This window comes from Cervus elaphus, chromosome 19 (assembly GCF_910594005.1).
Source record: "Cervus elaphus chromosome 19, mCerEla1.1, whole genome shotgun sequence".
Taxonomy (NCBI): domain Eukaryota; kingdom Metazoa; phylum Chordata; class Mammalia; order Artiodactyla; family Cervidae; genus Cervus; species Cervus elaphus.
In genome coordinates, this window is record NC_057833.1 from 86,515,455 (window position 1) to 86,534,021 (window position 18,567).

At 46.0% G+C, this 18,567-nt stretch overlaps 1 protein-coding gene across 7 annotated transcripts in view; it reads left to right on the forward strand.

The window, feature by feature from the left end:
• ARMC8 (armadillo repeat containing 8) overlaps positions 1-14,111 on the forward strand; it is a 103,807-nt gene extending 89,696 nt beyond the window's left edge. For 4 of the 7 annotated variants that reach the window (XM_043873556.1, XM_043873553.1, XM_043873559.1 and 1 more), the window contains 2 exons: positions 1,799-1,894; positions 6,105-7,637. In XM_043873556.1, the coding sequence (XP_043729491.1) occupies positions 1,799-1,894; positions 6,105-6,338 (330 nt within the window). In that variant the 3' untranslated portion in view covers positions 6,339-7,637. Of the gene's footprint in view, positions 1-1,798; positions 1,895-6,104; positions 7,638-11,581 lie in introns of those variants that run through there. The other 3 variants (XM_043873554.1, XM_043873560.1, XM_043873555.1) reach the window with 2 other exon arrangements.
• The last annotated feature ends 4,456 nt before the right edge of the window (positions 14,112-18,567 follow it).

An 18,567-nucleotide genomic window follows, 5' to 3' on the forward strand; every position in this document is an offset into this window, starting at 1 on the left:
ATGTATTAAATTGGCTTGGCCCAAGAACTAATTAGTTCTCTTTAAGATTTGGTGTCTTGTCTCCATCAGAATACTCACAGTAGGAGTGTGTGGGCTTGAGAGCAGAACTATAGCTCACTCTGCCATGCTGGACAAGCCTGAGGATGCGTGGGTGTATTCTAACCTGCAAGAAGGGGAATCACTTGCCTGTCTTGCTGGCCTAGTCTATTCTGAGGGCTGTTTCCTGAAATCCTCCCTTTTATCCCTTGTCCTAGTAGGTAAGAGAGAGGTAGTTCTTCCCTAGGTGAGTCTAAATTCTTGTCCACAGAGTCCAGTCCTGTTTTTCCCCTTTGCTGTCTCCTCAGTCCTGAAAAATTCAAGGGTGTTGTGCATGTCAAGACTTCTGACAGGCTCACCATGTACCAGGTCACTGAAATCTGACATCTTCCTCAGGTCATCTCTCTCCTACTTGTGGGCCATATCAGAGTCTCCTCACTATGATCTAAGCACCCTGGAATGAGAGTCCCCCAGGGCCTTGGATCATAAATGGTCCGTTTTCTGTTTGCTGTATCCTAGGGACAACCTCAGTCCTCACTCCTTAACAATCTAATCACTGTGGTGTTGTTAACCCAGGAAAAATAAGACCATATACCCTTTAAGATATCTGAGGGTTTGGGCCATAGGAAGAAAACATCCTCCTCAATTAGCTATAACCTGTAAGCTTAACTAACTAAAGTCTAGCAAAGAAAAAGGTTAAAATTGGAGAAAATATATCTGAATTCAGACCCCATCCCCACATCTGGTCACTTTTCTCTGAGTGATTCCTTACTGTGCTCATGGACTTGGCGTCGCTTCCTTCCCCGGCCCTCCCCTGCCCTCGTGTCATCACAGATAGACTTAGTGCTTTCTCAGTCCTGTTTTCACCTCAGTTGCACCACAGTGAAATGTAACCGTGTGTTTGCCTTTGGAGTTGGGGCTGTGTCCTGTTCCTAAGTCAGCCTGTTGCCCAGTGGAGTGGGCCGAGTTCAGGCACATTACAGGTGCTCAGCCAGTGTTTGTGGAATTGCTGGGGCTGGCACTGGCTCAGTACCACCTTTACCTTAATCCCTGCCACCTGCTGGTCTGGCTGTGAGGCTGTAACAGCTGACAAGAGCAGGCCCTTCTTCCAGTACCAGGGTGGGCAGTGTCCTCAAGAGTGCCAGCTGGCACAGGCCCCCTCCACCCTCCACGTTAGGCCAACCCGCTCCTGCTCACACTTTGCTTCCCTTTCTGTTCCTCCGGTAGGATTCCAAAAAGTCAAGAGGTCCTCATCTCATGAGGCTAGTGGACAGGGTCAGGCCTTTATCCAGAAGGTCATGGGCTTGGAAACAAGTGGCATCTGAAAGGAGGGGTAGAGGGAGTTATAACACTTACAAAGCTTCTACCCAAGAGACTGCCGCTTTGAAGAAACCTTGTGGGTTAGTACCCTAAGAGTGCCTCTTAAAAAATGAAATTTTCAAGAAAATAATAATCAATTACATTTTCCCTTTGATTTATGTGATAACATTACCATGGCTGCCTTTGCCTAACAGTGATGGCTTATGCCCAGAAAGAAGCCTCTGAAACATTTGGGTTCTCATCTACCTAAGGCAGACTTTTCTTAGGTGTGGTTACTTTTTTGGGCAGTGTCTTTAGGGGATGAGAAATCAGGGCATTTAGAGGGGAACGTGTGATTATCAGGAACGTGTACTGCAGGTGGGAAATTGCCCAGGTTCTTGAAAGAGCTTGAGTCTGGGGACTTCAGAACTTTCCTGACCTCCCGCCCTTTGTTCTTTTCCAGACACTGTGCATCTTAGCCAACATAGCAGATGGGACAACGGCAAAAGAACTTATTATGACCAATGATGACATCCTACAGAAAATTAAGTATTATATGGTAGGCCTTTGTCCCTTGCATGACTCTAAACTAGCTGCACATTAGAAGGTGAGGATGGGTAGTGCTGCTAGCTCAAAACAAATTGTGCAGAAATTAAACAAAGAACATACTCCTCTGTAACCAATTCCAGAAATCCTCTTCCATCCTGAAAAATGAAACACCATCAAGCCCTTGAGGCTTGCACCACTGGGCAGGGTTCCCACTCGTCACCCCTTTTTTCACCCTGTCATCTGATTGCACCCTTCTTACACAGTGAAGAACTTGGGCCCTTGGCCTTCTCTCAGTGCCCCTAATCCTGTCTTCCATCTCAAAGCTTCAATCCTGTGCAGATGAACCCTCTAGTTTCTGGTACCTCTGGCTCTTGTTCTTTGACCAGTTTGCTTTCAATTATAATCTGCTACCTACTTGTAGACACCTCAGCTATGTACTGCCAAAGCCTTACCCGGGATCTTGTCATCACCAGAAACTGCCCCTTGCCAAAACCTGGAAGTTAGACATGCTTCCTCTCTTTATTCTGTCAGTGTCCCCTAGAGAAACCCTAACTGTGGATGAACCTGTCTTCTCTTTGCCTGCCTGGCGGAGTTAACAACCATACAGAAAAGGCACAAAACCAGACGGACTGGTTTCTTGTTAAATTCACACCCACGCGTGCACTCTGCACTGCTTGGTGTCCCCCTCTGCTTCTCCAGCACGCTGGGGCCTCCATTCTCCACAAGAATGGGCTCTTAGACCTTCTCATTCTTTTGACCTCACCTCCTCTCTCCCTCATCACTCCTGGGGGTGACTTCACCTTTTGTTTTATGAAGGAAATAGAAGCCAAAGTCCTTCAGTGGTTCCCTATTGCACCTTGAATAAAATCCGTCCTCCCCCCACCTTTTGCTGTCTGTGAAGACCTACATGACCTGGCTCATCTGTGCCCCCAGCTCCTTTCTTTCCCCTCATACCTTTGTTCACTAGTGTGGCCTCTTTTTGTTCTTCAGAGAGGCCATGCATGTTCTTTCCTGCCTCAGGACTGCCCCATCACACATGCCCGCCCCTCCGCCTGGAGCATTCTTCTCCCCATTCCTTCATGGGGTGCCTTCTCACCTGTTGGATCTTAGTTCAGCTGACACTTCCTCCTGGACTCTTGTCTGCACAGGTTATTCTTTGTTACTGCATTCTGTTCCCTTCAGAGCATGTAGCTCAATTATCACCCCTTACAGTTGTTTGTTAGTGAACCTACTGAGCATAAGCTTCACGAGGGCAAGGATTGTGTCAGTTCTGTGTACAGTTGTATATCTATCACCTTGTACAGTGCCTAGCCTTTATGCTTGGTAAGTGTTTGATGGAGAAGTACAACTTCAACCAGGGACTCCACCACCTTTCCAATACCAGATCCACGTAGGATCGCCGTAAAGGTTTCTCTGGACTTCCCACGCCCATCAAGGACACCTGTCTCTCTGCTGCTGTTCAGAGCCAGACTTCTCAAGAGCATCTTCTGAATGTGCTCCCTCCTTCCTCACCTCTAAATTCACTCTCTAGTCCTCTTCCTCTGGCCTCCACCCCCATTGCTCAACTCAAACTGTTCTGGTTAACGTCACCACTGACTCCATGATGCCAAGTCCAACGCTAGTTTTCTTTCCTCATCTTAGCTCACTCACAGCAGATTTCAACTCAGCTGGCTGTTTCCTCCTCCTGGAAACCTTCTTTTCCCCTGGCTTCCATGACATTATGCCTCCCTTCTTAACCCTGGACCCTCTTCTCTTCTCTTCCTCATATGGTCCTGAGATTGGCGGTTCAGTACCTCTGTTGCATGGTGGAGGGAGCTTGCAAAGACTGTTGTTTTGCCTCTTTCCTCACGAGATTCTGATTTAATAGTTCTGGGGTGTAGCCTGGGCATCAGTGTTTTTTTAAAGTCCCCCAAGTAGTTCTTACGTTTAACCAGAGTTGAGAACCACTGGTTTAGGGAACTTCATCCACTCCCATGGCTTTTACTGTCATCTCTATTCTTTGTTTGGTTTCTGGGCCCCAGTTCAGTAGTCAGTTCTGATAGGCTAGTCATTATAGTTTTTACGTTATAGTTTTTACACTGTCATTATAGTGTTATAGTCATTACAGTATTTACATTGATACCAAGCAATGCAAAACACAACAGCATGGCCTTCAAAAGCCCTGACAAGAAGCTACTCTGATGGTGTCTACAGTTTTACAAATGCTGGTTCTTTTCTTCATGAGGGGAGCAAGATCCAAGGGCCACATGGGGGGTACACCTCTAGCCTAGACCTCTCTTCGGAGCTCCAAACTCACATATCCTCCTGCCTCCTCCACATCTCCATGTGGCTGTCTGAGGCCTCTTGACATTGATGCTTAAAAATCAGTTCTTAAGTATCTCCCCTAAACCTGAATTTCCCCATCCTGACCTTTTCTGTCTCAGTATAGTGGCTCTGCCATCTATGCTGTTGCTCACATCTAGGAGTCAATCTTGATTTCTCCAGCTCCTTCACCCCATTAATCCTGTTTGTCAGTAGGTCCTGTTACCCTTCCCCAAGACCAATCTGTATGCTATTGACTTTTTTCTGTCACCACAACCCTCACCCTAGTTCAGGCCATAGCCTCTCGTGCCCTATTGACCATAATAGCCTCCTAGACACCTCTGCACTATCATTCCAATCCCTTCAGCCTGGATGATCTTCTAAAAATGTAAATCAGATGTGGTGCCCTCCACTGCTTAAATCCTTCGGGGCTTCCTGTCAACTCAGTGAAATCCATCCTTACTCTGGCCTACAGGGACCCAAAGTTAGCCATGTCTGCTTCTCCACATTTTACTCTGCTTTTCCTTCTCAATATGCACAGCTTTACAATTTCTTCTTACTGCAAACCCTTTCAGGAACTTTCCCTTCTTCTTGGCACCTCTTGATCTTTGTATACCTGGCACCTTCCTATTTTTTATTCTTCCTCTGCAAAAGTATTGCCTCCTTTAAAGAGATCTTTTCTGTATGTTTCACTTAAAATTAGTGAAAACTTCACCCTTCAGTTTTCTCTATCAAGCAATTTGTTTTCTCAAAAAAAATTCACTGAGTGAATGCTGGATGTAATACTTAGTGTTGCAATATAAATAAGTTTGTTTATTCAACAAATATTCATTCATGGCCTGATGCTGGGAGTAGATGATGCATTTTGTTCTGTTTTGTCTTAATGGAGCCTAAACTGGACAGCTCTGTAAAAGCCTTGGCAGGTAGGAGGGAAAAAGAATCACCAGCCATAGAATTCTGATGAAGGAAACCACGTCCTTCGTCTCTGCTTAGTTCAGATACAGTTTTACATGGCAAGAAGAGTCTGTCCCGGCCTTCAAGAAACTGTTGAGCATATATTGTGTCATGGTATTTCCCAGATATGCATGAGTTATTTAAATGTAGTGAGAACTTTATTTTTTTAATTGGCCAATTGAAAAATCATCTGTATGAACTTCCCTGGCAGTCCAGGGAAGGACTCCATGTGTCCACTGTAGGGTGCAGATTTGACCTCCGGCCAGGGAACTAACATCCCACATGCCACATGGTGCAGCCAAAAAATCATCTGTAAAGATGTTTAGGGTCCTCTTTCATTTAAGAAAAAGCACCCTATGTGGATAAATAATAACTTCAGCAAAAATGGTTGTACTTTCAGTACATGAAGAGAAATAAATGAGAGTGTGTTTTAGAAGAATAAGGAGCCTCCTTAAGAATAGTAGAAACTCAGTCAAGTTTTTTATGCTGTTCCTAGAGAAACAGGAGCAATTTGAATCAGATAATCAGTAGCCAAAGGGATAAATATTAGGTGCACATCCATCTAGTTTATTTTCCCTGAACGCTTCCTGATGTAGACAGAGAATAGTCAAAAGCATAGACTTGTCCTAGGCCAGTGTTCCTGTGTGTATGGGTTGAGTTTTGCAGACTGCACCTGTGGCCCTTGAGGTGTTTTGTTTGGCCAGCCAGAGGGTCTCTAAAATTTGAGTGTGGAGTCCTGGCAAGCCTTCACTCCCTGGTGTACCAGATTTCCCACCACTCTCTGTTGTCTTTAGCCCAACCTGTTCACCCATTAGCACTAACTTTGTACCCCTCAAGACATTTGGATTTGAGGCCCCTGCTTCAGACTTTTAGGCTATTGGAATAGCCTGTGGTATGACACAAAAAATTACCTCAAATGAGAGTACCTCCTTTTTTTTTTTTTTTTCTGTTTCTGCATCAAATAGGGTCATTCACATGTCAAATTGCAGCTTGCCGCTATGTTTTGTATATCAAACCTCGTATGGAATGAAGAGGAAGGTAAGAGATTGGTGAGATTTGTTCTGAAAAAAATTACGGAGAGGAAGGTGTCAAACAGGGACAGCATCAGCTGCTCCAAAATCCTGGGTAGAGGCACCACTCATTGGGCCCTAAGCACCCAACAAAGTCTCCTAGGTATGAATGAGAATCTGCTGGCTTAGCTAACATTGAGCCCCCACCTTGGAGTCAGCACTGTTCCAGAGTACTGAGCGTGGGGATTGGAGGAGACCCTAGAGAAGTGACAGCCCTTGCCCTTGAGACAGCTGAGGAGGAGGATGGTGAGATGCACTTGAAGAAGATGAGAGGTGAGAGTGGGCGGGAGGGTTGACCCTTCACTGTGTGCAGGGGAAGCACATCGAAGGACCACATGCAGGTAAGCTTAATGGAGAAGAGGGTGGCTGGTGAGAAGGGAGAACTATACTGTGCCTGGTGAGGCGACCAGTGTGTGAGGAAGCCTCTATAGCACTCTGCCTTGACTGTGCATCAGAATCACCCAGAGATTTTTGCATCAGCCAATTAAATCAGAATCTCTGGGAGTGGGCTCCAGGCATAAGTGGTTTTTTCAAATTCCCCATGTGATTCCAATGAACAGCCAAGGTAGCGAGGAGTGCAGTGGGCCTGTGTTGGATTGGCTGCATGAGCATCACCTGAGGGACTTGGTGAAATGCAGGTTTCTGGGCACCACCCCTGGAGATTCTGGTTCACCGAGTCTCAGGGAGGTCAGTGCATGAGAGTCACTGTGGGCTCCTCAGTGAGGAGAGAATCTGGAGGAATTACACTTTGCAGTGGGTCCAGAACAAAGCAGAAAGAGGAGCTGGATTCAGTGTGCAGGCCAACAGACCACATGCCAGCCCAGGTGCCAGGGAAACAAGCTGCCCTCAAGGAGGTCCTAATCTAGTTGGAAGACAGGACAAAGCAGTGTGGAGTTGGAGCTGCCATGGTCTGAGAGGCAGCAGGAAGTGCTGGGAAATCAGAGGAGAGTGGGAGGGAATAGAGAGGGGTGGGAAACGAGACTGGTTTGAAGTAGGAAGAGCCTGGCTAAGTCTGTCCAGAAAAAAAGTGATGAAGATGAGGCCTGATGACAGGGCCTTGTGCCCAGCTGAAGACTCTGACCTTGACCCTGTGGTCTGTGGAGAAACTGATCCAGCAGCAGAACCCAGGGAGGAGGGTCCAAGAGGCCAGTTGACCAGTTAGAACACTGTTGGAGAATCCCAGCACGAGGAGATTGGGTTACACTGGGGGGAGCCAGTTTGAGGGGGATGGAGGGGGCAAGAATACTGGTAAGGCTCCAGACTGTTGGCTGTACATTAAAAAGAGCAATGGCCTGGGTAATGTTCCCAGTAACCTGCTAGCTTTCATCTCTCAGGCTCACAAGAACGCCAGGATAAATTACGAGACATGGGCATCGTAGATATTCTACACAAACTGAGTCAGTCATCAGATTCAAACCTTTGTGACAAGTGAGTATCAAAGTTAAAGGTCCTTGCTTTGAGGTATGTTGAATTCTTTGATAAAAAAGTTTAAATTGCTTAGTAAGCCACAGGATCAAACTCAAAAGTCTTTTAGATTCTTGGCTTCCCTTTTTAGTAATCTGTGAGCCAACTGTGTGACATCTGAGTAAGAGATAAACCAATAATTGGCAGATTATTAAAGATTTTCATCTCACTATGAATGAATGTGAGCCTGGGCCACCGTAATGGGAATCTGGAAAGGATCCTGAGGCCATTCCCTTTCAGTCTCTTGATCCTTAGAATAGAAATGCATGTGGTTTTTTGGAGAGCAGAAATGAGGGCTAGTTATAAAAGCATTCATTAGCTCAGAACCTCACTAAGTGCCTGCCTTGTGCCAGCCCAGCCTGGCTGCTGGAGGTGCAGCTGTGACCATTAGGGAGTCCCTGTCCTTAGTGAGCTCACCATTTACTAGAGGAGGTGAGAGTCACAGTCTGAGACCCCTCTAACCTTTAGATAGCCAAGAATGTTTTTCCTGGCTGTGAACACTTCTTATAATACAGCCTTCACTTTCCAGCTCACTTTCATCCTGCAGACTCTTGAGCAGGTCTCAGAGTGCTCCGTGGTCTGGCCCTGCCTTCCTCATGCTCCCCTGTCCCCATGTCTACTCTGTGCTCCAGTCACACGTGCCCTCTTAGAGGATCACATCTTCATGTGTTTACACATTCTGTTCCACCAGATTTGCCATCCCAGTCCTCTCTCCTCTGACTTCCCATTCATTCAACAAGTACTGTTTTTTTTAATACTGACCTCTGCCAGGCATTGCTTCAGCCCTCAAAGATACAAGGGTGAATAAAATTGATGAAGGCCTTGCCCTCATGGAACTTACGTTCTAGTACAGAAGACAGACAGTAAGCAAATGAATATGTAATGTGATCACAGATAATGAGAGGTACTGAAGGTATAACCAAGATGAGGGGATGGAAAGTAAGAAAGTTTCTTGTCATATAGATTAGTCAGTAAAAGCCTCTCTAAGGATGTGACATTTGATCTAAGACCTGGGTGAAATAAGAGGGTCTGTCCAGCAGATGTTTAGAAGAATAGTATTCCAGACTAGGGGACAGTGGGTTCAAGGTCCTGAGGCAGGAATAAGCTTGAGCATTCAAGAAACAGCAAGAAGACCAGTGGGACTGGGGAAAAATAAATGGGCGGGAGAGTGAGAGGAAGTGGATGCAGGGAGGCAGTAAGAGCCTTGTAGGCTGTAGTGTGAACTTTGGCTTTTATGCAGAGTTTAATAGGAGGTCATGGAGGGTTTTGAATGGAAGAGACAGTATCTGATGTGAATTTTTAGAAGCTGGTTCTGGTAACTCTGTGGAGAATGGTTCGCAGTAGAGCAGGAATGGAAGCAGGGAGACCAGTCAAGGCTGTTGCAGCTGTGTTAGGTGAGAAGGGAGGGGGGTAGTGGTGGGAGTATTGAGAAGTGGTTGGATTCAAGATTTAATATAAAGGCAGAGCCAACAGATTTGCTCATGGATTTGATGTAGGATGTTAAAGAGAGGAAAGGAAAAATGCCTAGAGTTTTAGCCTGAGCAACTGAATAGAGGTCTACCAAGATGATCATTTGCCAAGATGCCAAGAAGAACAGAAGAGAAGGATAATCAAGTCTTGGAGAATCAAGAGTTGTCATTTGGTGTGACAGCTTTTGGATGCTATTAGCTGTCCATGGGACTCAGAGGAGAGGGGCTGAAGATATGAATTGGGATGGTATATCTACCATGGAGCTGCCTGAATCACCTAGGGAGAATAAACAAGAGGAGAGAAGACAGAAGGGCTAAGGACAATGGACTGGAATACCCCACCTCCACCCCAGCACTTAGAAGACAATGAAAAACAGCAAAAGGTCAGAAAGAACAACCACTGGAAGAGGCAGAGACCTGCGCACATAGGTGTCCTGAAAGCAAAGGCAGAGAATGCCTGGACAGTGACCATCCGTCCTTCAAATCAGGTTGTCACCTCTGTGGAAAAGTCTTGCTGGATCCATTCTCCACCCTGGCCCCCAGACTTTGCTAGGGACCCCTCTGTGCTCCCGTAGCGCCGAGAGAACACACCAAACTGTGTCACGGATGTCAGCTTGCTCATCTGCTCCAGGGAAGGGAAGAGGCACTTGTGTAACGGCTCCTCGAGTAAACGGCTGGGCCAGATGGAGCACACAGAGCCAGGCTCCTGCCTCCCTGAAGCTTGCTCTCCAGGGGGTTAAAGAAGACAGATCCCCAGGCTGCTGCTCAGACGAGTGTGCCATCGAAGGCACATTGAAGTCAGGGCGGCGCATGCTGAAGGCGGGATTTGAGCTCCACCTTGAGAGCGGGAACCTCTGCCTCCACAGCAGCAGTAACAGACTCTGTCAGCCCATCTCTTCTGGCCAAGAGCCAGGCTGTTCCCAGGGTTTTTTCTTGTGTTTGTTCAGAAATTAAAATAGTTCTGCTTAAAACCCTCTCTGGAACAACCTGAAAAGAGACCTCACCAGTATGAAGTGGGGTAGGTTTAAGCTCTGGCCTAACATTACTTAGACCAATCTAGTATTGTTGCCCAAAATCTGCGTGGCGCATACGTTGTCAACATTTCTTAAACCCCATGAAAAGAATCAAGGTCCAAGCTACTCTACCTCAGTCCATTTAAGGAAAGGTGACCTTGCCTTAAAGCCATCCATTGGAAAGACTCCTTAGATAGTAATAGGTAGCAGAAAGATCATGAGGGCATAGTCTCTGAGGTCCAATATAATCAAACATAGCCAAACCCTTAGAAAGATCCACAAGGAGTCTGATTTGGTAGTTTTAAAGAGTAATGCAGAATTTTGATCAAGACCCTCACGTAGACATTCCCACCATGGCACGGTCTATGACCTAACAGCAACATCTCTAAGGTCCTTTCTGTCTTCAAGGCTGTGTGACCTTTAGACTTTCAGACACTTAACAGATGTGCAGCTATTGCCAACTAGATCTCTCCACCCCAGGCTCAGAGGGCCTCGGTTTGTGAAGTTATGGCCAATGAGAAGTAGCCTGTGGCATTATTCAGAAACTGTTTCCTACGAAAACGACCTCATAGAACCCAACTCGCTTATAACCTGGAACGGTTTCTGTGGAGCTTTCTATTCTAATGGATTGGACTGCTTGCAACAGTCATCTTTATAGAGTCTTAAATAATTACAGGAGTATCCCTGAGCTGACCTCTTTTAAGACTATGGATTGTATCCATTACTAAACCAAAGAAACTGCTTGAGTCCCGCTTATTGCATGCCGTGTCTGCTTTGGTATACAGCTAATAGTAACAGAAAATCTTAGCCTTTTCTTCCCATAACTTTGAAGGGGAAAGAGACCATTGCTAAAACCTGACTTCCACAGTTGCAGCCTTGACCAAGTGCATGATGGGAGAGTAAAGGAGGCCTTCTCAGTGCCAGCTCAAAGGAAGGCACTTCTGCAAGGATCAGGACAGGTTAAGGCATGGCCTACGTTACAGAGTTTCCTCTTCAACTAACTACCTTCCCCAATCACCATAACAACCCACATCAGTCAGTGTCGTGGACAGGATAAAATCATAACCTCCCTACTTCAGTTTTGAGCCATGCGACAGCCTCATCCCCTGAGCTCTTGGCCCCTCCCACGCACTTTCTAATCAGCACCTCCTCACCCCTGCCTGGGTCAGGTTTGATAAAGGAGAACTATAGAATGTCTGAGTTGCAGCAGCTGTAAGGACAAGAGCAGGACCACAGGAAGGGGATGTAGCCAGCATGAGTTTGCTGTGTGTGCTGACCACAGATCTTTGTCCCTTATATAGTAGGCATTCCGCTGGGCTCACCCCAGTTCCCTTGGGGGAACCTATTTTTTTACTTTCCCAGCTGCCATCTTTGAGCCTTGATTACACTTCTGAGATGATGGCTAACAGAAACTCTGTGATTCCAGGGCAAAGACAGCGCTGCAGCAGTACCTGGCGTGATGAGAACACCCGGGGCACCTGCGGGCATCCCACATCCTTGTTAAAGGAAGTACAGGAACTAGCCTCATTTGATTCCTTCTATTTGCACAAGTCACCTTGGACTGCAGGGAGCTGTTTTGCAAAAGCAATTTGGTAGGCTTAGATCTCAAATTCATCTTGAGAACATTTTTTTTTGAGGTAGTAATTTTCTCAGAGGACTATTGTGTTTTGTTTTGTTTCTTTCTGAGCTACCTGGACTCTTTATTAGAACAATCAATTATTTTCCTTTGGACCTACAGTTTTTTGCCTATGCTGCAGCCACTTTGTGAGTGAGAATGGATGTGTGTGTCTGTGTGTGTGAGCACGCATGTGTGGACGAAGGTAAGAATGAATGAATATGTGTGTGTGTGAGGGATACCTCAGAGTTTTCTTTTCTTATTTTGTGTGAAAATCTCTTTTCTACAGATTTTCCAGGGTTTAAGCATTGCTTGCTGTATAAAAAAAAAAAAAATTTACTGAATTATATACAGTTTGAATGAAATGTTATTTTAAAAACAAAACAATTGTTAAGTGTTCCATAAAGGTTATGTTGAATTTTGGTCAGATAAATATTTGTAAGTAAAAAATATATGCATTTCTGAACCTCAACTTACATAGATTTTCTTTATAAAAAAACAAAAAACGAAAAAAAAGAAAAAAAATTTAAAAGAAAAAGAAAAGGTTGGCTATAGTTGGCCTGAGTAACAGGCATGACATATGGTGCTGTGCAAAATAGTAAGCTAGCATCTTACTGCCGTCAATATCAGCAGGTACAGAGCCTCTTTTCAGCCTAATTCAATAAGCTCTCAGGCTTCCAAGTCAGATGGACAGGTTGGAGTGGAGTGAGGCGACAAATACAGACATCAAAGGGAAATGTAACTACTGATAGTGGAAACCCAGCCATGACTGGTGGACTACACTTGGCAGGAGCTGGGCACCAGGAGCCTCCCAGCTGCCCTAAGCCCCGTCACTGGTGTAGCCGTAGATGGCAGGATTTAGATCCAGTCGTGGAAACTTGTGCTCCAGCTGAAGTAGGTCACCACTTCCTGGAAACAAAGTCCAATCACCTTGTGCTTCCTGAAACAGCATATATCACTGTGAAACTAAAGAACGTCCTGCAGACGCATCTGTAGGAAGCAGCAGAACAGAAAAGCCGCTTTCTCTCGGCTGTACTCAGCAACTTCTATACACTTGTCACTCAGGACTGCTATCCAGTGTGCTTTTGTAAAGCGAGATGGAAATTTTAGTAAATGACGTGGCTAAGATCTTTTCCTGCATGAAGCCCAAAGCACTGAAGTTTGAGAGAAGGGAAGGGGGTCCCCTTGGGAGGACTGAAGATGACAGCTTTTTCCAGTCAGGACTGCTTTGCCCTTTGGCAGCCCTTAGCTTGGTACCTGCTCCTACTTCTGGGTCAGCTTCAAGGTGAACTCAACATGATTACTCCTGACTGTTTGAAGGTACAACCAACCTTCCTTTTCCCTTGGCTATAAGAAGTTCAGAGGCATCGTGGCCAGGAAGCAGGGTCTGTGCTCAGAAGCTTGCCCTGAGTGTGTGCACCCGATGGGCTCCCAAGCCCGCCTGCCAGTCCTGACGGAGCTGCCGGCGGTGCAGCCACTCCATCACCAACCTGCTCCTTCCTTGGAAGATTTAAATATGTTTGATTGCAAATGAATGTTTTTAAAATGTATTTAACGCCATTTTTTTTTTCTGTTCTCAACATGACCACCCAAGATTCAAACACAGAGATTTCCAAGTTGTATTTTTTCTTTCAGAACATTACTGATTTAAAAATCTGTCCCAACAGGGACTTGGGTTTTGTGCAACCATCAGAGTGCTAATGTGCAGAAGCCAGTTTAAAGAAAATGGAGTGTTCTGGGGATAAAAGCCTTATTTAGGCCCACTCACTGACATTTCTAGTACTGAGAAAATATCCTTGGTTGGCATTTGTAACACAAAACACTATAGAGTTGGTATTTTTGAGTACCAGGTAAATATAAATAAACCAATAATGAATTGCTGAGACAATCTTGAACCCAGATAGCATTAGAAAGCTGAAAGTCCAATGAAATGACACTTTGACACTTAAACTCTGTGGATAAATCTTGCCTGTGGCTATAAACAGATGGTCAGAGGAAAAGTGCTTTATGATAATTAACTTTTCTGATTTGAATGAAGGAAAATGTATTTATTAAAACAAAGCTGTTTGCTGCTTTATGCAGATGCAGTGGGGGGAATGGAACGTGGGCTTGTGTCTCCACCCAAGTTCTTAACTAAGCTTCTCGCTCTCTCTAATACTGCATTCTGTTTCTCCTTTTGTGCCCTGATTGTAACCCAAAATTTATGAACTAGAAAAGAATGTCCAATTTAATAAGTTGCATTTTTTTTCTTAAGCACTTTATGCAGAACAAACCATGTTCTTCTGGTAGTGTTTGGATAATATGATTTTAACACATGCTAATAAAAGCCAAGAAAAAAGCATGGCAACTTCTAAAAAGGAGTCTGTTTTCCAAATATCTAGAACAATAGGAAACCTTAGAAGATGATGTGGACTGGCTTTCAAAACCTGGGATTCTTGATGAGTGAGAGGCTGGGAAGTGACTGCATTTCAGAGCTAGGACTAACTAGGTCCTAACTAACTAGGACTAACTAGGTCCTAGGACTAACTAGGTCCTAGGGTAACTGTGGCTTCCGGGAGCCTTTGCAGCCATCTGTGGCCCCCTTTCCTACTTACAGGTGGCCACTCCCAGGGCTCCCCCTCCATCCTCTCCTCTTCTCTTTCTGTATGCCCCTCCCCGCCACCACCCACTGGACTCAAGCCCGGAGCTTAGCAGATGACCACCTGCACAGACGCTCTGCATTTCCGGCGCGCCACCTCCTTCCCCTCCTCCCCCGTGTCTGAAACATAGGGACACACCACCTGTCTCTTGGCCTCACTAGAATCTGAGAGAAAGCCAAGGATGCTTGCCCTAGAGCGTGAGGGGGAGATGGTGAGGTGGTTGGTGGGGGAGGCAGTTCCCCTGCCACAGGGGGAGCTTGGAGGTGAGGCTTGGGAAAGCAGGGACTGACCCCTGATCCTGCTGGAGAGCTGACAGAGAAGTCCCGGGACCTTGCCACCTGGGGTGGGGCTAGTGCTGCCCCCGTCCTGCCCCTGGCACTGACCTCCCTGGATGCTGGGCCGGAGGCGTGTGTCCATTCCCAGCCTGAGGAGGTTTTGGTCCTGACCTGGCTTCAGGGCAAGCTGAGGGAGCCATGCTATGGCCCCCCACGTGCCTTCCTCCCTCTATCCCTTCAGCTCCTGGCCTTGGCCTTGGCTCTGCTGGACAGTCAGCCCTCTGGCTGAGTGGAGGGCCTGAGACAGTGAGGCCACCTCCTTGACTTAGTGGGGCCAGGCCTACCCTCCACCCTGTCGGGTGCTCACACCCAGGAGAAGCCTTAAGACCTAAAACAGCGCCCATCCCATAGGCCCAGGGTATCTACCAAGGAGTTCCCTCCTCTGTTGGTGAGCAGACATTTCCATCACTTTCAGGAGCTTCTCTTTCTCTCTCTTCACCCTACCCTCATTCCTTCTGCCAGGAACTGTCTGGACTCTGAGAAAAGAAGCCCCCTTGTAATAGAAGAAAGGGGTGTGTCACCACACCTCCTACCCCAGCCCTGTCACCTGTGTCCTCCTGCTTTCCCCATCCCAGCCCTGCCATCCAAGCCACATCCTGGGAAGGCTGAAAGGTCATCACAGACACCTACAGACATGGGCCAGTCCCTCCATCTGCTCTTCTCTCCCCTGCTTTCAGAGGCCTTGGTCACTCCATTTCTCACCTCTCCTCTCTCCAGTGATGGAAGCTTGGCATCCCAGCTTCTGAGGAGACCAGATAACTGTCAACTGTGTGTACCCCAAGCTGCTCATTCAGAGCCAAACCGCACCCGTGGTGTGGAAGGCCAAGTGTGGGGCTCTGGAGCCAGCTCAGAGGTGAGCCCAGACTGACAGAGCCAGCCGCCCCATCTTGAGACCACTCACAAAGGTCAGAGCACAGCCCTTTGGTGGGCTGTGTGTCTGGGGGTGTCTGCCTTGGCGGAGTCAACTTTCCTGACAGAGTCTGTCAGGGGGCGCTCCACTGAGTGTTCTCACGGGGCCTGTACTGATGGTGCCGAGTACGACAGGCAGGCAACTTTCCATCCAGAGGTGACCCAAGGTCGTGGGAAACACCAAGACTCTACATGTACATCACCAGATGGTCAGTATCAAAATCAGATTGATTATTTGATTATATTCTTTGCAGCCAAAGATGGAGAAGCTCTATATAGTCAGCAAAAACAAGACCGGGAGCTGACTGTGGCTCAGATCGTGAGTTCCTTATTGCCAAATTCAGGCTTAAGTTGAAGAAAGTAGGGAAAACTACCAGACCATTCAGGTATGACCTAAATCAGATCCCTTACAATTATACAGTGGAAGTGACAAATAGATTCAAGGGATTAGATCTGATGACAGAGTGCCTGAAGAACTATGGACAGAGGTTCGTAACATTGTACAGGAGGCAGTGATCAAGACCATCCCCAAGAAAAATAAATGCAAAAAGACAAAATGGTTGTCTGAGGAGGCCTTACATATAACTGAGAAAAGAAGAGAAGCTAAAGGCAAAGGAGAAAAGGAAAGATATACCCATCTGAATGCAGAGTTCCAAAGAATAGCAAGGAGAGATAAGAATGCCTTCCTCAGTGATCAGTGCAAAGAAATAGAGGAAAACAATAGATTGGGAAAAACTAGAGATCTCTTCAAGAAAATTAGAGATACCAAGGGAATATTTCATGCAAAGATGGGCACAATAAAGGACAGAAATGGTATGAACATAACAGAAGCAGAAGCTATTAAGAAGAGGTGGCAAGAATACACAGAAGAACTATACACAAAAGATCTTCATGACCCAGATAACCATGATGGTGTGATCACTCAACTAGAGCCAGACATCCTGGAATGTGAAGTCAAGTGGGCCTTAGGAAATATCACTATGAACAAAGCTAGTGGAGGTGATGGAATTCCAGTTGAGCTATTTCAAATCCTAAAAGATGATGCTGTGAAAGTGCTGCACTCAATATGTCTGTAAGTTTGGAAAACACAGCAGTGGCCACAGGACTGGAAAAGGTCAGTTTTCATTCCAATCCCAAAGAAAGGCAGTGCCAAACAATGTTCAAACTACTGCACAATTGCACTTATCTCACACGCTAGCAAAGTAATGCTCAAAATTCTCCAAGCCAGGCTTCAACAGTATGTGAACCAAGAACTTCCAGAAGTTCAAGCTGGATTTAGAAAACACAGCAGAACCAGAGATCAAATTGCCAACATCTGATGGATCACTGAAAAAGCAAGAGAGTTCCAGAAAAACATCTACTTCATTTTATGCCAAAACCTTTGACTGTGTGAATCACAACAAACCGTGGAAAATTCTTCAAGAGATGGGAATACCAGACCACCTGACCTGCCTCCTGAGAAATCTGTATGCAGAGCAAGAAGCAACAGTCAGAACTGGACATGGAACAACAGACTGGTTTCAGATAAGGAAAGGAGTACATCAAGGTTGTATATTGTCACCCTAATTATATAACTTATATGCAGAGTATACCATGCAAAATGCCAGGCTGGGTGAAGCACAACCTGGAATCAAGATTGCTGGGAGAAATATCAATAACCTCAGATACTCAGATGACACTATCCTTATGGCAGAAAGCAAAGAAGAACTAAAGAGCCTCTTGATGAAAGTGAAAGAGGAGAGTGAAAAAGTTGGCTTAAAGCTCAACATTCAAAACACAAAGATCATGGCATCTGGTCCCATCACTTCATGGCAAATAGATGGAAAAACAGTGGAAACAATGGCAGACTTCATTTTTGCAGGGTCCAAAGTCACTGCAGATGGTGACTGCAGCTATGAAATTAAAAGACGCTTGCTTGTTGGAAGGAAAGCTATGGTGAAACTAGACAGCATATTATAAAACACAGATGTTACTTCACCAACAAAGGTCCATCTAGTCAAAGCTATGGTTTTTCCAATAGTCATGTATGTGTGTGAGAGTTGGATTATAAAGAAAGCTGAGTGCTGAAGAATTGATGCTTTTGAACTGTGGTGTTGGAGAAAACTCTTAAGAGTCCCTTGGACTGCAATGAGATCAACCAGTCTATCCTAAGGGAAATCAGTCCTGAATATTCATTGGAAGAACCGATGCTGAAGTTTAAACTCCAGTACTTTGGCCACCTGATGCGAAGAACTGACTCACTAGAAAAGACCCTGATGCTAGGAAAGACTGAAGGTGGGAGGAGAAGGAGACAACATAAGATGAGATGGTTGGGTGGCATCACTGACTCGATAGACATGAGTTTGAGTAAACTCCGGGAGTTGGTGAGGGACAGGGAAGCCTGGCGTGCTGCAGTCCATTGGGGTCACAAAGAGTCGGACACGACTGAGTGGCTGAACTGAACTGAACCCAGTGTCACGGACCTTGATCCCAACCTTCTAGAGCCTGACTCATCCTTGTGTCCCTGTCCCCAGTCCTGAAGGCCTCTTGCTACAGGCTGGAGGACAGAGTAGTGTGCCCATAAAAGACAGTTTGTCGACACAAACTGTCCATTTAGACAGCTTCTTCAGGTCATAAGCACAAAGTCACCTCATGAGAAAACCAGCCATTTGCCTCATGGTGTAGAAGAACACAGCCTTTTCCCAAGTCAGAGAGAAAAGAGTATGCCCAGGCTCAGTGCATTTACAAATAAACCAAAGAACAAACTGATAAGGAGGAGTAGCTGGCATGTTACTACTCACGGGAGTAGTGATAGTTACTGAACAGCTCCTGTGACCCATGAAGGGACAACTAAACTAGGCAATTGTGTGAAAGCTGGTGCCACCACGAGGAGCTCTCAGGTTTTAAAATTAGTTTTGGTGATTCCCTGGTGGCC